This window comes from Protopterus annectens, chromosome 13.part0, assembly GCF_019279795.1.
Source record: "Protopterus annectens isolate FY-2018-M chromosome 13.part0, PAN1.0, whole genome shotgun sequence".
In the NCBI taxonomy this organism is placed as follows: Eukaryota; Metazoa; Chordata; order Ceratodontiformes; family Protopteridae; genus Protopterus; species Protopterus annectens.
In genome coordinates, this window is record NC_056747.1 from 921,283,095 (window position 1) to 921,306,989 (window position 23,895).

Consider the following 23,895-nt stretch of genomic DNA (forward strand, 5'->3'; position numbering starts at 1 on the left):
GATCTCCTGTGGAGTGCACATTCACGGACATTCCACCATCTTCTCTAAAAGGAATAGTGAACAGGCTCAGCACAGTCACTTCCCTTTTACACTCAGTTTTCTCATCCAGCCTTGGGGCTGCTAATTGAAAACTGGTTCATAGTCGAGGCTTTATTCCTGTGTACTACAGGGCCAACACTTTGGGCTGTCAGATTGTACAAATGATAAAGGTCTTTAGTTGATAGGTAAACACTGTCTTTATTTAGTTTATGGAATGCAACCATCTTTGTTTAATTTATTGATAGTGACATGCATCTTAATTAGTATACACAGTGATTAAGAGAGCAAACAGAAAAATGAATTCACACGTATACCATTCATATCTGATGAATTCACAGGTATACCATTTATATCTGATAATGAATTCACATGTATACCATTCATATCTGATGAATTGTAACTGGGAAAAAGCCGAAAGAGACAAACAAACCATTCATATCTGATAATGAATCCACACGTATACCATTCATATCTGATGAATTCACGCTTATACCATTCATATCTAATAATGAATTCACATGTATACCATTCATATCTCATAATGAATTCAAGCTTATACCATTCATATCTGATAATGAATTCACACGTATACCATTCATATCTGATAATGAATACACACGTATACCATACATATCTGATAATGAATTCACATGTATCCCATTCATATCTGATAATGTATCAACTAGAAATGAGTTCACAGTTACACAATTTCTTCTGGGAAAGATATCTTGGGTGCTGCTTATCTATCAAATATGTAAGTTAATCATTTCTAAGGAATACAAGAATCCAAGATAGTGCAAAAAGTTCTGAAGACTAGTGAAAGCTATTGCTGCTCTGGAATACAGTATATATTTTACCCTAATAAATAAAGGTATTTGTTAATTGGGACTGTACAGTGTATTCTAACAAATAAAAATTCCAGACATAACTGTAAACATCATGATATTAATACAGTAATTATAACAAATAATATCAGATATACAGAGGTGCATAAATGTTAATAGTTTCAGACAGAACAATTGACAGACAGCATTAATGCAATGATTATATAGTAACATCAATACAGTGACTAGTACTGAAATCCATCAGTACAAAAATCATTGATAGTTATGGAAGCATTAATAGAGTTCCTAGTTTACCTTTTAATTAATGTATTTATTTATTTGTACTTGTTGACCAGGATTGGGCACTGATCTCCATGACCTTTTTAGACTCATCCTGGGAATGCTGTCTGGTTAAGTGACTGTTCAAAGTCACACAGTTAGGCTAAGTAGGCTGACAGAGTCAAACCCTGGATCAATGGACCACTGAAAATGGCTAAACAGCTCCTTGGTCCTCTGTGTCAACTGCCAGACAACTGGTCTTTAACTTTCTTCTAGCAATCGTTTAACTTTAGAAACTTCTTTAATCCTGCTCAAAGTGAGCCATCATGAAAGTAATTTGCCTGACAGTTCGGGGAAAAAAATGGTCAGATATAACCTTATATAGGTAGTGATTTTTTTCTTTCAGCAGTGCTATTAATTGCTGTTTGCTTAAGCCTTCTGTACGAACTACACACCATTCCCCGTTCAGTTCATGTTAGAATCTGGCACACAGCATGTAACCTATACATGGACAAGTTTCCTTTTTATTTTTTTACCCTTTAATAAGCCATTCTGTTTCTGCTCCTGTCATCTGTCATGCAATAATTGCTTCATGAACTGAATTAACCACACCTATGCATAACTACGAGTATGCATTCCTTCAGCTGCGTAGCCTCACGTAAAACTTTAAAAACTGATATTTATAAAATATTTCAGTAGTGAATCTAGTAATGCAAATGGTATGGTCTCCAGAGCAGTGCATTTCATAAATTCAGTCCTATATATCTGTTGTCTGATCAAAATGATGGGCTCATCTCCAAGTCCTTAATCGCAAGTATGACTTGTTTGTAGAATGTATATATCCAACCTACTACAAAGGTTACAACAAGGAGTGAAGTAGATATAAACCTTTCATGCAAAACTTGAAAAAGCTTGATAACCCTTTGTCCTGGCCTGTCTACGCCTAGATGTAATGCTGAATGAAAGCTTTTCCTTATTATAAATGGGTGGCTGACTGATCTGCTGGTTATAGTAGCTTAAATAGTGAAAATGAGGTATATGAGAGAGACCAGATGGCTTAGTGGTTAAGGTCTTTGCCTCCCATACACAAGGTACAAGGTTTGATCCTGACCTCCAACCAATGCCTGTTTGGAGTTTGCATGTTCTCCCTGTGTCTCTGTGAGGTTTCTTCCATGTCCAAAAAACATGCTGAGTGTTTCCATCTCAAACTTACCAATGAATGGAAGCTGTGGGCAGCAGCACAGACAGTACATGGTGCCCTATAGAGGGAAGAGTTATACAGACCAACCGCTTTGGGCATCTACTGTGGTGCGCAATATCCTCAACATAGGAGAACATGGATCACAGATTGCGCGCCATGGCAGGGCTAGCCACTTGACAGTGTAAAATATGGCTCTTGGTGATTTGGTCATGTTGACTAATGCCACCAAAAATGGACAAGGGTAGTTACCGGTGATAGGTGGGTAGTTACTGGTGACAGTTGGGTTGAGGACCTGGCCTACTCGGACCCATGCTAATGGTGGGAGGAGTATATGTGCCCCTACCAGTGTGTGCCTGCCAAAAAGCCCAGCAGCCCTGGGTCAATAAGCTACTGGCTGGCCAGTGTCTAGTTGCCCAGCCGGGGTTACTTGTGATAGCTCTGTTGAGCGAAAGCTGGACGTAAAACCAACCAACCTGCCAAACATGAACTGAGAATTGCTACGCTTAATGTAGTTTCACTGAAAGAATGCAGCTTGGAAGTGGATGACATGATTATATGGAGGGGGCTGGACATTCTATGTATCCAGGAGATGAGATGGAAGGGCAGTACAGCAAAGCCACTTGCAACCTTGTTAGCCTAGGAATGGTGTAGGAATTGTGGTGAGAGAGAGAGGCTTAAGAAGGCAGCAAGGGATATCATCAAAATTAATGACAGACTCATGACAGTCAGACTGCAGTGTTATGATAGGGCAGTATTCATAATCTCAGCCTATGCCCACAGGGTTGTGATAGTGAGGAAAAGAGTGCATTCAGACAGCAGTTGCAGGACCTACTAGATAAAACAGGACAACATGAATTGGTGTTGATAATGGGTGACTTGAATGCACATATTGGGAAAGACAGAACAGGATATGAGGACTGCCTGGGTCCACATGGGTGGGGCAACAGGAATAAAGAAGGAGAAGCCATTCTATACTTCTGTCTAGCAAATTTTTTGATAGTCGCCAACACATGGTTCAGAAAGAGAGACAGTCTCAAGATCACATACAAGAGTAGTCAACATGCAACTCAGGTAGACTTGGGCAGAATTCATGATTACAAATTCATTCTCAGTAAAACAGTTGGCCCACAGCATAAACCACTAATTGCCACAATCAACTGCAAGCAGTGGTCAAAGAAGGCCCTAAGGTCAAAAGAGACCAGGCTGAAGACCTGGAAGTTGACTGGAGAGAAAGTGCAACAGTTCAAGGAATTACTCAGGACTCTAGCACCCCAAGAAGAGGAGGAAATAGCTGGAGTTGAAGAAGAATGGCAGCGTTTAAAAACAGCATGTGTTAGGACTACAGAAAAGATATGTGGCCGAGCCATATATGGAAATAAGGCACATAAGGAAAGCTGGTGGTGGAATGCAGAAGTCCAAGAAGTCATCAAAAGAAAAAAGGAGTGCAGGAAGAAGTGGGAGACAGAAAAGACTGACCAGGCTAGGAAGGACTTCTAGTTGGCTAACAAAGAAGCTAAGAAAGAAGTTGCAATAGCAAAGAATAGGGCATCGGAGATACTGTACCAGCTTCTGGAAAGTGACTCTGTAAGGGACACAAAGAAACTCTATCAGGTTGCAAGGCAAAGACAGAAAGATAAAAAAGATAGTCAGACACCCTTCAAAAGGGATGCTAACAACAACCTTCACCAGCCCAGAGGACATCAAAGGCAGATGGAAGGAATATTTCCAGAAGCTTCTGAATGAAGAAAACACCACAGAAGTTGTACTGCCCCAGAAACAGCCTACGATGACAGAAGAAGAGGAGCCCACCCTAGAAGAAGTAAGAACAGCACTAAGGAAGATGAAGTCATGGAAAGCAGCAGGCTCAGATGGGGTCACAGCAGATGTGATAAAGATGCTGAATGAGGATAGGGGTGAAATGGCTCCTGAGAGTACTAATAGCAGTGTGGAGAGAAAGGCATATCCCAGATGACTGGAGAATAAGCATATTCATGCCAGTGTACTAGAACAAAGGGGACATCCACAACTGTGGGCAGTACAAAGGCACCAAACTCCTACAACATTGCATGAAAGTTCTGGAGAGGGTGATTGATAAATGGATATGCAGAGTAATAGAATGTAAGATGGGAGATGAGCAGTTCAGATTCAGATCAGGATGCAGCACAATTGACCCCATGTTTGTATTGAGACAGATACTTGAGAAGAAGCTAGAGATGAGGAGAAAGTCAAACTGGGCATTCCTAGGCTAGGAGAAAGCATATGACAAGGTCCCAAGAAAGCTGATCTGGGCAGTACTGTGGTGGTTTGAAGTCCCAGCCGCATTGGTAGAATTAGTGCAGACTATGTATAAGGATCCAGTAACTCAAGTATGAACAGTGTTCGGCATCATAGAGCGGTTCCCAGTAGGTGTGGGTGTACATCAGGTTCAGCTCTGAGCCCACTGCCGTTCATACTGGTGATGCACTACATTAGCCAACAGGTTGGAGGGGACGGATCAACAAAGCTGCTGTATGCAGACGATGTGGCAGTACAGGCAGACTCTGAGCTAGAACTTCGGCAAAGGACAGGAGAATGGAATTCAAAACTGAAGGCACATGGGATGAAACTAAACATAGATAAAACAGTGGTAATGGCAGCAAATTGGGGAAATCAGAAGAAGCTGAGAACAGAGATAGAAGGGAATATAATGGAACAAGTAAACAACTTCAAGTATCTGGGAGGAGTAGTTGAGGAGAAGGGTAGTCTGAAGGAAGAGGTCAAAGCTAGAATCAGAGGGGCTGCAGCCAACTGGCATAGAGTATCAGGGGTAGTCTATGACAGAAGAATGCGAAAGAAGCTGAAAAGTAAGGTGTACAAGACAGTGATGTGACCAGTACTACTGTATGGTATAGAAACCTGGGCAGTAAAGGCAGAACAGTTGAAGAAGCTACAGGTGATGGAAATGAAGTGCCAATGCACACTGTGGGACAGACAAAGAAATGAGGACATAAGAGCAGAAGCCAAAGTAGCTCCAATTGCAGAAAAGATCAAAGAGAACAGATTACAATGGTTTGGGCACGTGTAGAAAAGCAAAAGACAATCTGATGAGGAAGATTTTGGGCAGACAGGAAGAAGGTAAGAGGAAGTGAGGACATCCAGGAAAGAGGTGGATGGATTGTGTGAAAGAAGATCTACGACGGTTACACATGAGTGTTGAAGAAGGCAGGCGTGTGGCACTGAACTGAGAGAGTTGGCGACAGTTAACATGATACCCCGACCCCATGTAGAAAAAATGGGAAAAAAGGGGCTGATGATGATGCTGACGATGATGATGATGAGGTATAACATGCTAGCATTCAGGGAATGGTTACATTCTCTTCTGTGCAGCACATAAAATAACTTTGCCCAAATCTCTTGATTACACAACATGATTGACAGGGTTCCCTTTGTATTTTACCATGCATGTTTCTATTGCAATGCATCTGATATATATAGTCAGTCAATATGGCCATTACATGCTTCTTTGTAACTGTAATCATGAGTTGTGTATTGTAGGAGACAATGTCTTAAAGTCATTGTATGCTGCAATAAAATGTTATGCAGTACTGTATGTACTAGTTTCTCCTACCTCAGTCTGGTACGTAATATTACCTATCTTCTCTCGCTTGGTTCATTGAAATCTCATTTCAGCTTTCATGCTTTGAACTGACAGAAATTACAAAAGGAAACAACTAATTAGTAATCCTAAAAATGTTACCTGCATCAAGAAAATAAACAAGGACACTTACACTCCATGCAGCAGTATAGCTGCCTAAATCAAACTAAAATGTCTATATTACTTCAGCAAAGCTTGATCAGTGGATTTATTCCAGCTATTGGAACCTTGTTTGGAATGCTAGGCAAAAAAGGCTCCTCATCATTTTAAGTAATGTACCAAATAATAAACTAAATAGCTTTTTTGAATTTACAAAATGTATTTACATAAAGTAGTGTGAATTCTCTTATTTCCAGGATGAGATGTTTTCAGTCTGAATAAAGATAAGTTAAGTGAATATATGAGATAATGTGCATCTCTCTTGGTGTCTTTTTTAAATTCTGTGTCATAAAAATATATTTTATCAGCTGATGATTCTAATCCCAAGGATTTACAATTATTTACTTAATGCTTGCTTGTATTATCCTTTGCATGTATTACTCTAATCCCCCTACTGCACCTACTGGGGCAAACTGAATGCATTCAGCTTATTTCATTTTGACAAGATTATATTAGAATGGTTTGTCATCAGATCATTTCAGCTCTGTTAATGACTTTTAACAAGTGTTTACAATGTTTTAATTAACGCTGAATTATGCATGTAACTGTCAATTACTTTTATTTGGAAATCAGTAAAAAGTATAAGTGAGTGCAGAATTCTGTATATATTGAGATGTCATTTATTTTTATTTGGATAGTAATTATGACTTTCACCTTACAGATATTTGTGATTCTTAAGCATCAGCATCAAGAATATGGATACTGTATGTACAAAACTGGCACTACATAGAGTGACTGCATTTATTTATTAATAATTTCAGATAAGGTAATTCTACATAATCATCTAAGTAGTCATGACTCTTTCCAGATAAAATGCAAGGAAAGCTTATATGCAGCCTGGAAAGCAATTGCAAGACTGGCAATCAGATATGTTTTTTTAAATGTGTCCATATTACACAAGGATATATTATACAGACATTCTTTAGCTGTATATACAAGTTGGATGTAGTACAAAAATTTAAATTATTCATTTTAATATAAAAGGAATATAAGACGTTCATGTTCTTGAATAACATTTATATCTGTACCACATTTTATGTCTTACAGATATTGGTGGATATTTTGAAACTGGAACATGGTTACGTTATAATATTCTTCCACCGGCAGTTGCTGCAGCCAGGGAACTAGCTAATATTGTGGAGTTGCCGGGTCTTGGGTATAATCTGACCAATGAGGAGATCCAGTTCAGCTTCAGTACAAGAAGTGCACCTGCAGTCCTAATATACCTCAGCACTTACGGCAGTGACTACATGGCAGTGGTTCTCAAGCATGACGGTAAGATGATCTGAATAAAGAAAGGAGAAGTAATTCAGTCTGTAGAGATTGGAACCTTTCTAAGATAGATTAGTGTTCACACCAATACAATGGCAAACTGGAAGCAGGCAGTTTTATAAACATGAATTGTATAGCATTGCATCATACTGATTAAAAAAAAAAAAAACAAAGGCTGTGTCATGGGTAACTGACCATGACTCTAGTCTGGATAACCCAGATTTGACTGGTAGCACAAGCAATGGAGGAATCCACTACTGAGGGAGAAAATGAGTGGCCTACTCTGGCTTATAGGTCATGGAAGAGGGAGGCATCTTTCATTGGCTGTAAAGACTGACATCATGCAGATGCCAAGAATCAAGACAGGAAGCAGTATGGTTTGTGTAGATGCTCTGGTATGCTAGCCAGCACATGCTCTTTAGGCATCTGTTAATAGGCAAGTGGAAGCATGCACAATTCACTACTGATTCGGAGTGCAGCATGTAATTTGTTTCATACCAAGGACATGAGCAACACATACATTGTCTGGCCTGGAGCATAAAGTAATAAAGCCAGTTGTGGTAAACTGAGGAAAAGGGGTAATAAGCAACACACCAGACCAGTGGCATGAGGGGCTGGATACCTTATCTTTACCCATAGTTGTGCACAGAGTTCAAGAACAGACTATTTTTGCTTAGCAACAAGAGAGGAAAGGGGGGAATTTCATATTCACCACTCAACAGTGTTCATAAGTGGAGTGGGGAAATCACAGTGTTGTCTGTTTGACCCTTTAAGAAAAAAGCTAGTGCAACAGCTGCATGCAAATTTCAGTGACAGGGACATACAGTGTCTCCGTAAGGGTGATGTACCTGTGCAATCCATCCTGTGTGCCTGTCTCGAATGTGTGTAAAATTCATAGCAGCACTACAACAGTTGTAGCCGTGGCTGACGAATAATGTGGCAACTGTTGTAGTGCTGTGTAAACTCTGATTTGCTGCAGCAGAGTTCAAAATACCTTGCAAATCTTCTAGTATGTCCAGCCAGGCTAACTTTGACTGAATGGTAATATATTTTCTACATCCTTTGGTGTGAGTAATAGGTTAGATATGGTTTTATTTTGTACTCCTCAAAATCTTCACGGTCTTATCTTTTTTTCTTCTACTACTTTATATACCCTGAGTTGTAGAAACAGTTTACTCCCACTTTCCTGACAAATTGGAATTTTTTTCACTACATCCTCTTTTCTTATAATAATTTCAGTCAGCTTTAAAACTGGAAAGATTTGAACTGTTCCCTGTGCTATTCACCTTGTTCTTGAAGTGTCTAAGCACTTTGCTGTAGTCTGTTTTTTGATTCATGCTAAGATGCTTATCTGATGTCCGTCACCTCTTTATGTGCCTTAAACAAACAAATTATTTTGTCTGAATAAAAGCTCTATCGGTTGACTTAATTTGTCTTTTCTTTGTTTGAAGGCTGATGCTCTTAAAAGTCCAGCCAACTAAATACCTTAATTCCATTATATTACCCCTATTCCCCATTACTTATCTTCATCTAGTTCCTGACCATCTTGTACCAAGTATTGTCTATCAGATGCACAGACATCTCACATTCTAGAAATAATTCTATAAATGTTTTTCTTTCTTACACTACAGTTTCACAATTTTTTTTTATTCTCTCCTTTAACTTTGCAAGCCTTCTCCAGTGTGCAGCTGATGGTATTCATCTGTTATCTCCAAACAGTATGCAGCTGTACTGTTGGTCTGCACCTTGGTGTTCCATACCAGTCTGAGAATGCAATTGGTTCCTGCACCTTGCAAATGTCCTGAATGAAATCACTTTTGCAGTATTTCTGACATATGGGTTGTCAGCACTGACTTCCAAATGGGGTATTGAAGCTTTACCTTGCTGAAAATCATACATCCAGTGCATTACCTCAGCTTGTATGTGTTGAGGTATATATATAGGGACATATGAGCATGGATCCTCAGACTGTCTCACTGCCAGCCCGAATGCAGGTTCATAGGTAGGTACTAGGCTTTCGGCCCAAGGGCCTAAGTAAGCCTAGCCAACAAGTTTCCCTGGCTTACGCCACTCAAGAAAGTTAATTTACTGTGCCCCTGTCGAGCAGAGCCACAGAAGTGATCCCTGGGGTGTATTTCCTATTTCCCATCCACTCATCAAGATTTTTCTTGAAGAGTGCTAATGAGGAACTTTGCTTGACATAGATGGGTAGATTGTTCCAGAGTATAGGAAGTCTCTGGGACAGGAATCTATCCCTCCAGCATGTCCTGTTTATTGTGGTGACAAGGCTTAGGTCCCTAGAGCATGTAGCTCGGAGAGATTGGGATTTCTTTAGGTGTAGCATGTCCAACAGCTCTGGGTTTAACAGAGCTTTATATGTTAGGCAGAGATCTCTTTGGAGTAGGCGATATGCTACAGAGTAAAGCTGGGTTTTTTTGAGATGGTCAGTGTAGGGCATCTGTTAGATGCCAGTAATCCTCTTTGTGAGGTACTTCTGTGGCCTTTCCAGCTGCTGCAGATGTCTTGTGAGGTACATTCCAAAAGGGGTGTTGTACTCTATAAATGTGTGCTGAGTAGAGGGGAGCAATGACCTCTTTTTTCCTGAATGAGAACACTTTTGTGATGAGGTGTGCCACATAGAAGGATTTCCTGACTACTGTGGCAATGTGATTATCAAAGGAGAGATTACTGTCCACCTGGGTCCCAAGGTCTCTTATCACACATTCAGCATTAAGTAGACTGCCGTTTATGTGGTAGTTCATGGGTACAGAGTTTTTACCAAAGGGGATGACAATACACGTTTTGGCATTGAGCTTGAGGCCATGCCTCTGACACCAGGCATCTGTTTCAGTGAGGCCCTTCTTTAGGATGTCCACATCATTTGGGGACTTGGCTATGGCTCCTAGTTTGCAGTCATCTGCAAACTTCATTAGCCAGAGGCCTTCTGTGTTACCCTGCACTTCAGAGAAGTAGATACCAAACAGGAGAGGTCCCAGGACTGAACCCAGTGGTACTCCACTTGTCATTGGTTTGAAGTCAGATTTGGAGTCTGCAACTTTTACAGTGTGGGTTCTGTCAGTGAGCCAGTTGGCAACCCATCTTGTGACATAGGGATTTATACCTAGTTTAGTAAGTTTAGCTATAATTCCAGAATGGAGGATGGTGTTGAAAGCCTTGGCAAGGTCAAGATAGGCTGTGTGAACCACCTTACCCTCGTCTACAGCTTTGGTGACTGCCTCAAAGAAGTCGATCAGGTTCAGAAGGCATGATCTGCCTTTCACAAACCCAAACTAGGTGGGGTCCAGAGTTTGGAGGTTACCAATGTCATTGTTTATGAGTTCCATGATGATACGTTCCATGGCCTTGCAGACCAGGCTGATCAGGTTAATAGGGTGATAGTTTCCAGGATCAGTGGTGGCTCCCCTTTTGAGGAGTGGGATAACTGTTGCTGTGTGCCATTCAGTGGGCAGAAAGCCTGACATGAGACTATGATTGAACATGGTGCTTAGGTGGGGACCCAGTTCATTCTGAAGTTCGTGTAAAACATAGCCTGGGATGTTCGGTCCCATGGATGCTGTATTTTTGGTTTTAGAGAGTGCAGCTTTTACCTTCATAGATGTGATTACAGGGACTCTGCATTCTTCCTATATAGATATGGGCCTTTTAGGGGATGAGAGTGGGTAAAGTTAGCACTGAACCTATCTGCCAGGATGTTGGCAATATCAGTTGGTTCTGTAATTTTCATGCCGTTGTGCTGTAACTCAGAGCAGATCTGGGTGTTGCCATTGAGATTCTTGACATAGCTATTGAATGCTTTGGGGTTACCCTTAGAATCAGTGGTGATTTTGTTTTCATAGCTAACTTTGGAGGATTTTATAAGGGATCTCAGCTTCTTACTGAGGCTGACCAGGGAGCTCCTCCACTCATGGGATTTTACTCTCTTTTGCAACAGTTTCTTCCTTATGTTGTAGAGTTTGTTTATGGCAGGGGACCACCAGATTGGCTTCTTTTTTTGGAGGATAGCGTCTTGGTTCTGTTTGGGACAGCACGATCCATGCACTCGTGTAAGTACTTATAGAGTGCATTTGTGTAGGATTCAGCAGTCATAACTGTATTGTCCATCTGCACGGGTGTCATGAAGTTCACCACTTCTGTCTTAAGAAGCATGAAGTTGGCTTTGGAGAAATTTTTTACCATGGTTTCCTTAATGGTGAATGGGGGCGGGATGCAGCTATCTAGGGTGATTAGCTTATGGTTGGATCTGACCAACGAGGAGTTGACTTCTGGTGTGGAACACCGGTCACTCATGTTGTTAATAACTAGGTCTAGGATATTGTTGCCCCTGGTGGGGGTGTGGTATAGTTATCCAGGGCATTGGAATTTATGAATTCCAGAAAGCGTTGAGCGAAGGATTTGGTACATGAGTAGTTTTCCCAGTTAATGGCGGGGTAGTTGAAATCGTCCATTATTAGGGTGTTTGGTTGACCCCTGATATTTTTCAGTATATCAAGAAAAGAGGAGTGGGAATCCTGGGGCACGGTGGGGGATCTGTAGCAAGCTACAATTTGGATTGCAGTTTTGCCCAGGAATAGTTGCACTTGGATAACCTCGGATGCATTATGCTGCGCAACTAGTCTGGAGGTGTGGATATCCTTAATGAATATGGACACATCTCTGCCTTTGGTGTTCTGGTCCAGGTTAGATGGCCGAAAAGTGTGGTATGAGTTATAGCCTGGTAATGCAGGGGTGCTCTCTAGAGCCTTGAACCAGGTCTCAGTCACTGCACAGCTATCGATGTTCTCCATTTTAAGGAGTGCCTCGAGTGAGTGCATTTTGAGATTTAGACTTCTAGCATTGAGTGGCATTACCCTCAGTTTTTGCTTACTTGTTCCTGTTACGGTTGTGAATTTGTCATTTGAACCTTGCCTAAAAAGGCACTATAGGGGCAGCAAGACCCTTAACCAGTATCCGGAATCCCAGAAGCGACAGGTTCAGGCCATCTCTGGCAAAGCATCGTGGTCTGTCAACCATGTCGTCCCAGGCAGACAGATACTGGATCTCCTTATAATGACACCAGAAGCTTAGCCAATTGTTGAAGTCAGTCCATCTGTTGGACTGATCATTGTATGCTTACTGGTACCTTTGCTTTGATCATTTTTCCAGATAAGTGCCCCATTGGGGAACCTTCCTCTTTTTGTGCTAGTTTGTTAAAAGTTGTTAGATGTCAGGTAGGAAGGGTAAGTATGAATGCGGTAGGCAGATTCCATACAAGGACTTGCATACTAAATGTCTTTTTTTGCTAGGTCCAGAACTCGATCACTAATCCTGCTCAGTCTGTCAGTTGTTCACTCCCAAAACTCTTAGGTTGAGGCTTTCTACTTTCAGCACCTTTCTAGAGTTCCAGCATCTTTAAAAACTTGGCCCAGTCAAAGATGGTTGACTCCTTATCCTCAGATGCTCCTCTGCCACTGAAGAGAAAACTAAAGAGGCCTCAAACTGATCTGCAGTCCAACATTTCTGACTCATACATACTTACTGAGGTTCCAGAACCCACATTATGTCAGGTTACCTCTCAGTTGCCTGCTACTGACACCCATTCGGAGGCCAGCATAGATCCTGAGACTTTGCAGACAGCTGATACATCAGTTGAACCACCTCTCATAATTTTGAAGTGACCACATGCACACAGTCACGACGAAAAAGAAAAAGCAGAGTACTAGGCATGTGACCTGTCCCTCAGCAGCGATGGAAAAGGAGTGGATAGACTTTTCACAAGGGTTGTTCAAAGCTATTATGTCTTTGAAACCTCCCTCCATTAGGTCTCCACAATTACAAGCTACTCCCCAAAAATCTACCGTAGTCTCCTCTTTTGAAGAAGATTAGGACTGCAACTCTGACCATTCCCTGGACTATTTCTCACTGCTAAATTCTGCAATACATATCTCTTCCAACAAAGAGGACTCTCTCACTGGATTCCCCTATTGAGGAAGCTTCCCTTGGGGGGACTATTCAGAACACAATGAAACACTTTGAATGGCAACCCTTGTAGTACTCTGATCTTCAGAAGAGGTATTACACCCTCTTGATAATGGGTAGCCCTGCCCCTTCTCCACTCCCTCCTGTCCCTGAGGCTTACCAGGACACCTTTCAGTCCACCTCTTCTACACCTGATTCTCAACCACCAGCCCCTAAAAGGGCAGACAGGATTTACAAGGTGCCAGATGACCTAAAATGATTGCAGAAGAATCCAGTGGCAGACCCCTCTGCAGTATCTCTCTCTCTCTTCAGATTAAGCCCCCTCAGCTTCTGCCCAGTGCTAATGCCCTACCTATGGACAAAGATAGTAGGGCTATGGATAAACAGGGAAAGAAGGTTTACTCCTCTGCTACCCTTACTTTTGGGGCAATTAACTACTAAACCCAGATAAAAATGTACTTTATCTCTGTTCTGCATTCCTTAAACAAAGTCATACTGGACCCTCCTACAGCAGAGTGTAAGCATTAAATGCAGAGCTTACTATTGCATGCCACTCAAATAGCCAGACACAAGATTAAGTACAATTATGATGCTGTGGATGTTTCTTTGAGGGCAACTAACACTGGATCTGTTATTCACAGATCTGCATGGATTCGTAGTCAACCTATCCTTGAGAATTTCAAATAAAAAATGTTCGACTTTCCCTTGAACAAAGAAATGCTGTTTGGTCTTCAGGCTGCCAGCCTGTTCAAAACTCTCCAAGACTAAGTTAAGACCATGAAAGACTGTAGACAGATCCTACTCTCTTGAGCTGCTAAATACCATAGGAGCTACCCATCTAAATCTACCTCTTTCATTAGAAGGGATCCTAGGAAAAAGTAGTCTGAAAAACTCCATAGAGAACCTCCAGTGGGGAGTCCTCCCTTTGGAATAAAAAAATCTCTATCTCCGCAGCACCCCTTTCCCCTCCCCTCAACCCCACTACTCCTTTTATCTGTGTGGTTCCATCACTTTCACCCCTTGGACACTTTGATTCCCCTTCTCCAGTGTCTCAAAAAGGAGCTGCTTTGGTGGAAGGAACAGGCCATCCTCAACCCAGGACTGCCATTCACACCACCTCCTCCACTTCAACAGGTTCTCACAGACACCACAGATGAAGCATGGAGGTCATGCACAGGATCATTCCAAGTGCAGGGGGAATTGGCAACTCAGTTCCTGAGGGAACAGATCAATCTGAAGGAAATGAGGGGGCCTTCTGCAAGCTCTTCAGATTTTCACCCACCTCTGGAAATCTGGACCACTCATAGTGTACACAGACAATACCAGAGTTGCGTAAGTACATAAACAAGTAGAGAGGCACCAGTTCTTAATAGCTGTGCAGGTTAGCACAGGAGGCATAGAACTTGGCAACCTAAATGGATATCATGTTCACAGCCACATGCATCCCTTCTCAGGACAATGTACTAGCAGACTCTGTAAACTAATCCCTGGAGGACACCCATGAATGGATATTGAACAGAGAGTCAGGATCCACTGTTATCACAGGTTCTTGATGTATTGCAATATTTGTGTGAACTACTTCAATCAGGCTTGACCTACTCTTCTATAAAAGCTCACCTTTCAGCTGTCAATGCCTACCTCTCTCTTAGCCTTCCACTTAATGGGTAGGGCAGAGGTCAGGCTTTTCCTCAAGGGAGTCCTGCATCTTAATAGACCAAAGAAACCCATCTCTCCTCATTGGTATCTTAATTTTGTGCTTGAAAAGTTTGCACTGCTTCCTTTTAAACTAGCATCTCCTGCTTCTCTAAAATTCTGTTCTTGGAAAACTATTCTTCTCTTGGCTCTCACCTCTGCTTGGAAAGTTTGAGTTGCAAGCTGTCATGGTCATTCCCCCTTTTCTTATTTTTCACAAGGACAGGTTAATTGTCAGGGCAAATCCACCCATCATGTCTAAGGAAGTGAATGAGCTGTCCCTCAGTTAGGCCATTCACCTACCCAATTTCTTCCCCAGTCCACAAAATGGGGGAAAGGATCTTACACTCTCTGGGCATTCACAGGCAATTTAGATTTTATCTGGGCAAAACTACATCCTTCAGAAAGATTGATCAGCAGTTTTTTCATTTATGAGACATAAGTTGGGATTTCTAAAACTGTCTCTTTCTCCTACTTGCACTATGGTAAGACCTTGCCTTCCTGCCCTAAAGCCCATTTCATCAGGGCAGTAGCTTCCTTAAGGGCTTTTCCCAAAGGAGTAGACTCCATGTCTATTTTGGAGGCTGCCATTGGTCCACTGTGCACACCTTTACCAAACACTACAAGACTGATTCTTTCTCCATGTCAAGGGTGGCCTTTGCTAGGTCAGTCCTGTCCGGACTGCTGGACAACTCTTTTCAGAAGTCAAACACCCTTCCTTCCTCCCTTAGCTCTGGGAGTCACCCATATGTCAAGAATACTGCAGTGGTGATTTCAGTCAGGATATAGTACAGTTGTGTAAGAACCTACCATAACAACAGCTGTCCTACTGATCTTTGTTTCCATATTCAATCCCACCCTACATCCCCTCTTCTGATACCTCACTTCAACTTCCCTATTCTTTTCCCCCTTTACTTTATCCTCTACACTGTTACATGAGAACAGGGGAGTCTTCTTACCTATTCAGGCTACAGCCCTCCTAGCTGACTAGTCTCCCTGTCTCAGTAGTCTTCAGGCCATGGCTTGGAGCTAGTCTGAGAATCCATGCTTGTATGCCCATTTAAAGTTAACAGACACACAGAGGACCCCAAATGCCTGACACACATACAGAATGTGATTAATCATGTGTTGTGAATAGCTCTGGACTAATAGTAGGCATCAGCCAATGTCACAGGATGTGCAAGATGCTGAATTTGTAAGGAAAGTTTTGCACTGTTTATTGAAGGAGATTGTTCTCAGTGTTGCTTTTACCTGCAGCGTCTGAAGGTACCAGAGCTTTTCTAGGTAGAATTCTTGGATGTCTGTCTAAAAATTCATCATCTTTTTCTTGCTTGGCAGACTTTGGTTTGATTATCAAATGGGTAGCCTAAAGGGTGAGTGTAACATGAACATATTTAACTTTATTTTCATAGGTCTTCTGATGTAGGGGAGTTGGAAACATGTAGTTATGGTTACTGGAAGATTTGTTTACAACAAACTTTACTGTAGTATAAACTACAACACTTTTCTGTAAGTTAGCCACGATAACAGATACATACAATAATTATGGTAGTAATAAAATATCAGATAACTTTTGCTTATTGATGGTAGCTGGCTGGGACTTACCTTGTACACAGCTTCTGGTTTTAGGTGGATGTCTTTGATTTTGTTTTGTATATGATGTTCAAAAGTTAGGCTACTATCAAAGGTGATACCAGGGTACATCCATCCATAAAGAGTTTTAGTATCTGCTGTTGCTTTGTTTTTGGAGACAGTAGTACCAAACAGTATTAATTTTGTTTTCTTTTCCAGGGTAGAATATGACCCCTCAAAAGAGATGCTATGCTAGCAATACAAGCACCAAGGAATGTACCAATGGTTCTCAGGATTGAAGAGAGTATGAATTAAAGTGTACTGAATTTGCAATTAGTGCACACACACATACACACACACACACATATATATATATATATATATATATATATATATATATATATATATATTTATATATATATTTATATGAGCTGATTCAGTGGATCTGTTGTATTCTGAAGAAGTCTTACTGACAAAAAGCTGATTTGTATTCACTTAAAGCTTAAATAAACGTTTCACTCTTGGTTTGTGACTCCTGAGCAGTCCATTTCACCTGGGAATATTTTTTTGGTTATTAGTTCTGTCCTTTCCTGGTTCCCCATTTGACTTGTTATTTTGGACACTGTAAAATACAAAAAAGAGAGACAGAATCAGCAAGTCCAACAAACAAACTGTTTAATGGTTAGCACTTTCGTCTGCCACTAATAAGCAAACTTCATCAGACAAGGAAAATAGGAAATTACATATTTTAAGATTATAGGTTTACACAGCTATATATGCTATAAATATAAATTTTTTTTTCTCATACATATATATATATATATATATATGCATATAAATATTTTTTTTCATATATATATATATATATATATATATATATATATATATATATATATATGTTTTTTATACATATATTTGTGTTATGTCCTTCTAACAGAGATGGGAAGTGATGTCATGTAGTTTTTACTATTTAAAATATCTAATTTCCTATTTTCCTTGTTTGCAGATGAAAGCGCTAACCATTAAACAAGTTGTTTGTTGGACTTGCTGATTCTGCCTCTCTTTTTTGTTTTGTTTTTTACAGGTTTTTTTGTTTTTTACAAGTTTTTTTAGTTGTGTATTTGTTTTACATTTGGGGCACTGTAAAATAGGTGGGAAAGTGAGTGGAATGGGCAAGCTTAAAGGCAGCGAGAGGGATGGCGCTATGGGAAGTGAAAGTTTGTAGTTTTATTTAGGTTTTTGCCACAGCAAAAGATGACAACCCTACTGCCCCCATCAAACAATAATGACATTATTGCTCTCTGTTGCTTCTCCTTAGTTATCTTTTTCTTCCACAAATGGTTTTGTGTGGTTCAATTAATATAGTTTGTAAGTGCTGTACTTTACTGCTGTTCCCTTCAGGTGACACAAGGTGGTACATTACAAAAACTGAAGGACATTTTATTTATTTTTTATTTATTTTATTTATTTTACATTTGTTGACCAGGTTTGTCCAGCTAAGCTGATAGCCCTTTTTCAGTGGAGGCCCAGGGAGAAAAGCTCCACAGAATTACAATAAAATTGGCCATTAACATATTCTAAACAAAATATTAACATTTTCAAGTTGTTACAGTAAAGGCATAAAAATTAAATACAGTGTTTAAGTTGATCTTTAACTTAAGATATGTGGAAAAACAGTATGCAGAGTTTGTAAGTACAGCCAATGTAGGTACAGTTAGTGAGGATCATACATGTAGTCTAATAGTAGAAATATTTTTAATGGTTTATCACCTAGATAAGATGACTAAGAGAGGATCATGTAGTATATAAGTACAGATCTTTTTTGGAGAGAGCAATGGGTTATTAGCTAGATAAGATAAACTGAGAGAGCTGACACAATACCAAAATAAAATCAAAGAGGGCAGATAGTAAGGTACATAGGAGTGGAGGCAGTTTATGGTGGGTGAGTACAGTGGCTAAAGACTATTTAAACTGTGAAATGCTTTTGTAAAAACCACTTCTGATGAAGTCTGTATTGAGGGCAGATGAAACACGCTTTAAGTTCATTTTGTGAAGCTCTATTAAAAGCTGTGAGCGGACTCTACTGTGTCTGAGGGCTTGTGTTCCTGTTTTTACTTAGGTATTTGTGCCTTCATTGATTTACAGAGTACAGTGGCATGTCCATCAGCTTTTTAGATAGTCTTTGGTGGCTTATTTAAATTCTTTGAGTTTTTTGCAAGTTCTAATTTCCAATGGGAGTTTGTTCAAAGAAATGGTAGGGTAGTAGCTGTATAGGTTTTGACCAATTTTGCTCTTAGGTTTATAGATTTGTAGTAAGTCTTAGTCTGAGCTACAGAGAGTCCTACAAGGAGTATAGAAGGAGATTAGAGAAAACAGATTGGGACAGAATGATGGCTGGCACAAGATAAATTGGATAACCTGAAGCTGAGAGAGTGTGGAAATTCTAGCCAGTTTAAGTGTTTTAAAGAGAGGCAGTGATGTGATCTATAGCTTTGACTGGCAGCAAATCTGGCCACTTTGTTATAGGTAGATTAAAGCTTAGTTAGAAGAGAGGTTTGGGGGTTGGTGAGGATTTGAAAGCTATATAATAGGCTTGGTAGGAGATAGACATGAAAGAGGGAGATTTTAGCTATGTTAGACAAGAGCTTTTTATTTGTCTGTAAGAGGCCAATTCTTTGATGGGTTTTCTTAATACAAGTGCTAACATGTAAATCAAACTTCAGCTGGTCATCTATCATGACCCCAAGGAGTTATGTGTTGGGTTCAGCTATGATAGGAATTTTATTTAGAGAATGGATAGCAAAAGTAGATTTAAGGTGGTTTAGGTTTTTGGGAAGAAAAAGTAAAAGTTTGCTTTTTTTTAGGATTCAGAATTAGAGAGCCAGGTTTCAATAAAATTGAAGGATTTCTGAGTAATTTAATTTAAGTCAGGGAAGGTGTCTGCAACAGTGATGACTGTAGAGTCATCAGCATATTGGACAAGGGATGACTGAGGGCAGGAGGTATAGAGTAGATTTGTAAAGATTTTGAAGAGTAGTGGACCAAGAATAGATCCTTGGGGAACACCCATTTTGACAGGGAGAGGAGGGGAGAGAGCAGAGAGCCAATTTACCAATTGTTATCGATCTGTGAGATAGCTAGTATACCAGGCAATGGTTGAGGTGGAGAAGTTAAGGTTAGTGAGTTTGTCCACAAGAAAGGAGTGAGAGACTATATCAAATGCTTTAGAGAGATCTAAAAATAAGCATGACATTCTTATCTCTGGCCAGTGAAATAGTGTTGATAAAGGATAGGAGGGTAGTAGTGGTGCTATGTTTTGGACGAAAGCCATGTTGTGTGAGAGTGAGCAGATTTTCTTGAAGTAAGTGTTCCATGACTTGCTTATGCACACGTTTTTCCAATATTTTTGACAGAGATGACAAGATGGCAATGGGTCTGAAATTAGAGATTTCTATGGAGTTACCATCTTTGTGTATAGGAAGAGTATAGAATTCTTTCCAGAAAGAGGGAACTTTTGAATCTAACATAGAATGTTTTATCAGTATAGAGACTGGGAGGGTTAGAGAGTCTGCTGGTATCCAAAGAAAGTAGGGAGGTATATTATCAGCAGAACCAAAACAGGGTTTTAGTTTACAAAGTAGAGATTTGACATAGCCAGTAGGAATTGGTTGTGTGTTGCTTCAAATGATGCTGTGCACCATGTGTTGATGACAAGAATATAAAATACAAAAATAAGGTGAAACTTTCCTCTTGCTTATATTTGTCTACAACTTATCACTCTCAAGTATCACAGAGTAGTGCTTGTCATAGACTCAAAGCCATGTTCCTTTATGTTTTTTTTAAACAGTGTACCAAATAATATTTGCAAACATGTATAATATAGTGAAGTATTTCTTTTGCTTGTATTTGGTTATAAGTTATGGCTACATGATAGCAATGACTAGATGTATATTGTTGTGGATATGTAGCTATACTTTTGAAATATTGATGTACTCAAATATAGAACTGCTAAAACATCAATCCCACAAGATCAAAAGCCAAAAGAAGGGAAAAACACTCGTTATTTTCATATATATATATATATATATATATATATATATATATATATATATATATATATATATACACACACACACACACATACATATATATATATATATATATCTATATATGTGTATAGGTCATAGTTGGTTGACTGAATTTACCTTTCTACGAAAATCAAATCGCTGAGACGATAGTAATGAAAACGCACTACACCAAAACTTCAGTACACCTCATTACAAAACACTGAAACATCAAGAATATACACACCAAACAAACAAAAACAAATATTCTATAATTTTTGCTGGGGGGCAAGCCCCCCCTGCACCCCCAGACCCCTTTCAGATTATATATACCAACTCCAACATCGCACTACAGTAACAACATGAGTGAATTACCCGAGAGTTACTACAGTGCAATCTGCATATGCAAGTTAAAAGGGCAATAAAATTACTATGAAACGCACTCGTAATTGTAAAACATTTACTTACAGCTAGCGGTATATCCACCATTAGAGGTTTCGGTTTAGTGTATTTTTGTTAATATCGTGTCGGCAATTTGATTTTCATGGAACTGTAAATTTAGTCAACTGTAATACAGTATGGAAAAGGCTGTTCATGAATTTGCACAAATTTAACAGCAAAAACAATCAAATGAATTTGGATAGCTTCTGCTAATGTATAAAACATTTGACATTATGAACATTCAATTATATAGATATTTTCCATTGCTGATGTTGCTGTATGTTGCTTCCCCCACTGAAGCAGCACAACTGACATCTGCAGGTATGTAAAAACCAAGTGAATCATTACTATATCTTATATCTGACTATTATTTTTCTGAACAGTTCCTGTCAAACAGTGAATATAATGTTTCATGTTGCTTTCCATTTTGTTAACTTGTACATTAGCGTGGTACAGTTAGAATAGATTCTGTATGTCTACTCAGTCAAGTATCAAAGCATAGCACTTGTTGAGAATTCAAGACCATTTTGTTTTTTTAAACCACCTCATACTTCTAACTTTGTTATCCTGTTGTTCCTTTGCACCCTAATGCAAGACTGCCAATGGGATATAAGCCAAAATTCTGCAATAACAATTGCTTATCCATATCTGAAGTAGGAGATTGGTATTTACCTCATGCTACTACCACCACCAGATACCCAGGTGGAGGACATCCATACTTAACCTCATTCCTTTCTCTGCTAATGCCAACTACACGTTTATCATGCTGATGAAGTTTAGTGAATGAAGAGGCAGAACATAGTGACCATTAGTAGTAGATATTATTCATGAGGAGGAGAGGCTGGTAACGCCCTTAATGAATGAAGTGGTAGAACATAGTAACCATTAGTAGTAAATATTATTCATGAGGAGGAGGGCATGGTTTTCATTTTTACCAGACTCCTAGAGATATGTTGGTTTAGAATAATACCATATGAAGGATAGGGACATGTTTCTATGTCTTGTACATCATGTCTGCTTATGGTGATGACAGTAAATGTGTATGTGTTTATCTGTCTATATGTATATGTGTATATCTATCTATGTCTATTTATATTTATCTCTATCTATATCTATCTGTCTGTCTATCTATCTATCTATATCAGTATCTATCTCTATCAGTACCTATTTGTGTGTGTGTGTGTGTGTGTGTGTGTGTGTGTGTGTGTGTGTGTGTGTGTGTGTGTGCATGTATATATATATATATATATATATATATATATATATATATATATATATATGTGTGTTGTTGTTGTTGTTGTGTCACTCCGTCATCTAATGATTGGCAGTAGATTTTACGCGTCGAGTTGCCAGCAGCCCTGAAGCAAACTTCAACGAGGTAGGCCCATTCATGCATGTCTCCACACAGAAGATGCTCTAGCTGAGAATCGAACAGGACAATGTCTTACTGTGAAGGCGACAATGCTATGCTACCACCACTGCAGTGTATATATATGTATATATATATATATATATATATATATATATATATATATATATATATATGTATGTATATATATATATATATATATATATATATATATAGCTATATCTGTATATATAGAGAGAGAGATACCTCTGCTTCAGCAGAGCTGCTGCTAGTGGGCCAGCTCACAGTACCCAAGTTATTCTTTCTGCAGAGCAGAGGAGCTAGCTCTTGGCGGCTTGATTTTATCTCTGCAGTGATTCCCTCTGGTACCTATATTGCTTTCCAACCATAGTCAAAAACCTTGTCATTATGTTTGTGTCAGCTACCCTGTGATATTGAGAACTGCTTTAAAATTTGATGTGTTTGAGTGTGTTTCTCTTAGCATTCTGAGGTACACAGGGTGCACTCTGCTGTTACCATTATAGCTTTGTTACTAGTAAGATATGCAAGTGTGCTCAGGCATCGTTCACATTAATTACTGCATAGGTTCTTTAACTCTTTCAGTATATTTACTCCACATCATTTTGCTTTCAGCTTTTATAGGTTCATAGGTAGGTACTAGGCTATCTGCCCGAGGGCATTTATAAGCCTAGCCAGAGTGTGTCAGCTTTCGCCACCCCATTGATTAATTAACTGAGCCTCTGTCGAGAAGAGCCAATGAAGTGATCCCAGGGGTGTATTTTCTGTTACCCATCCACTCGTCAGGGTTTCTCTTGAGTGTTAGTGAGGGGCTCTGCCTAATGTAGTTAGGAATTTTGTTCCAAAGCATGGGGAGTCTCTGTGACAGGAATCTATCCCTCCAGCATGCTCTATTTATTGTTGTAGCAAGGTTTAGCTTACTAGAGCGAGTGACTCGCAGTGACTTGGATTTCTTTAGGTGGAGCATGTCCATCAATCTTGAGTTGGACATAGCTTTGTAAGTCAGGCAGAGATCACCTCTGAGTAAGCGATATGCCACTGAGTACAGCCAGAGTTTTTCCAGTTGGGCTGCATAGGACATATGTTTGAGGCCAGTAATCTTCTTGGTGAGGTACTTTTGTGGTCTTTCTAGCTGTTGGAAGTGTCTTGTGAGGTACATCCCAAATGGGGCATTGTACAGATGGGTCTGATGAGTGACGAGTAGAGGGGGACTATAACCTCTTTATTTCTAGATGTGAACCCTTTAGTAATTAGATGGGCTACATAGAAGGATTTCCTAACTACTTTCATAATATTATTGTCAAAGGCAAGATTACTATTTACCTGGGTCCCCAGATCTCTTATTACCTCTTCTA

General features: G+C 39.7%; 1 protein-coding gene across 1 annotated transcript in view; it reads left to right on the forward strand.

The window, feature by feature from the left end:
• CNTNAP1 (contactin associated protein 1) overlaps positions 1-23,895 on the forward strand; it is a 941,217-nt gene that overhangs the window by 730,448 nt on the left and 186,874 nt on the right. The window contains exon 19 of the mRNA XM_044054679.1: positions 7,184-7,411. Coding sequence (XP_043910614.1) covers positions 7,184-7,411 — 228 coding nt within the window. The remainder of the gene's footprint in view (positions 1-7,183; positions 7,412-23,895) is intronic.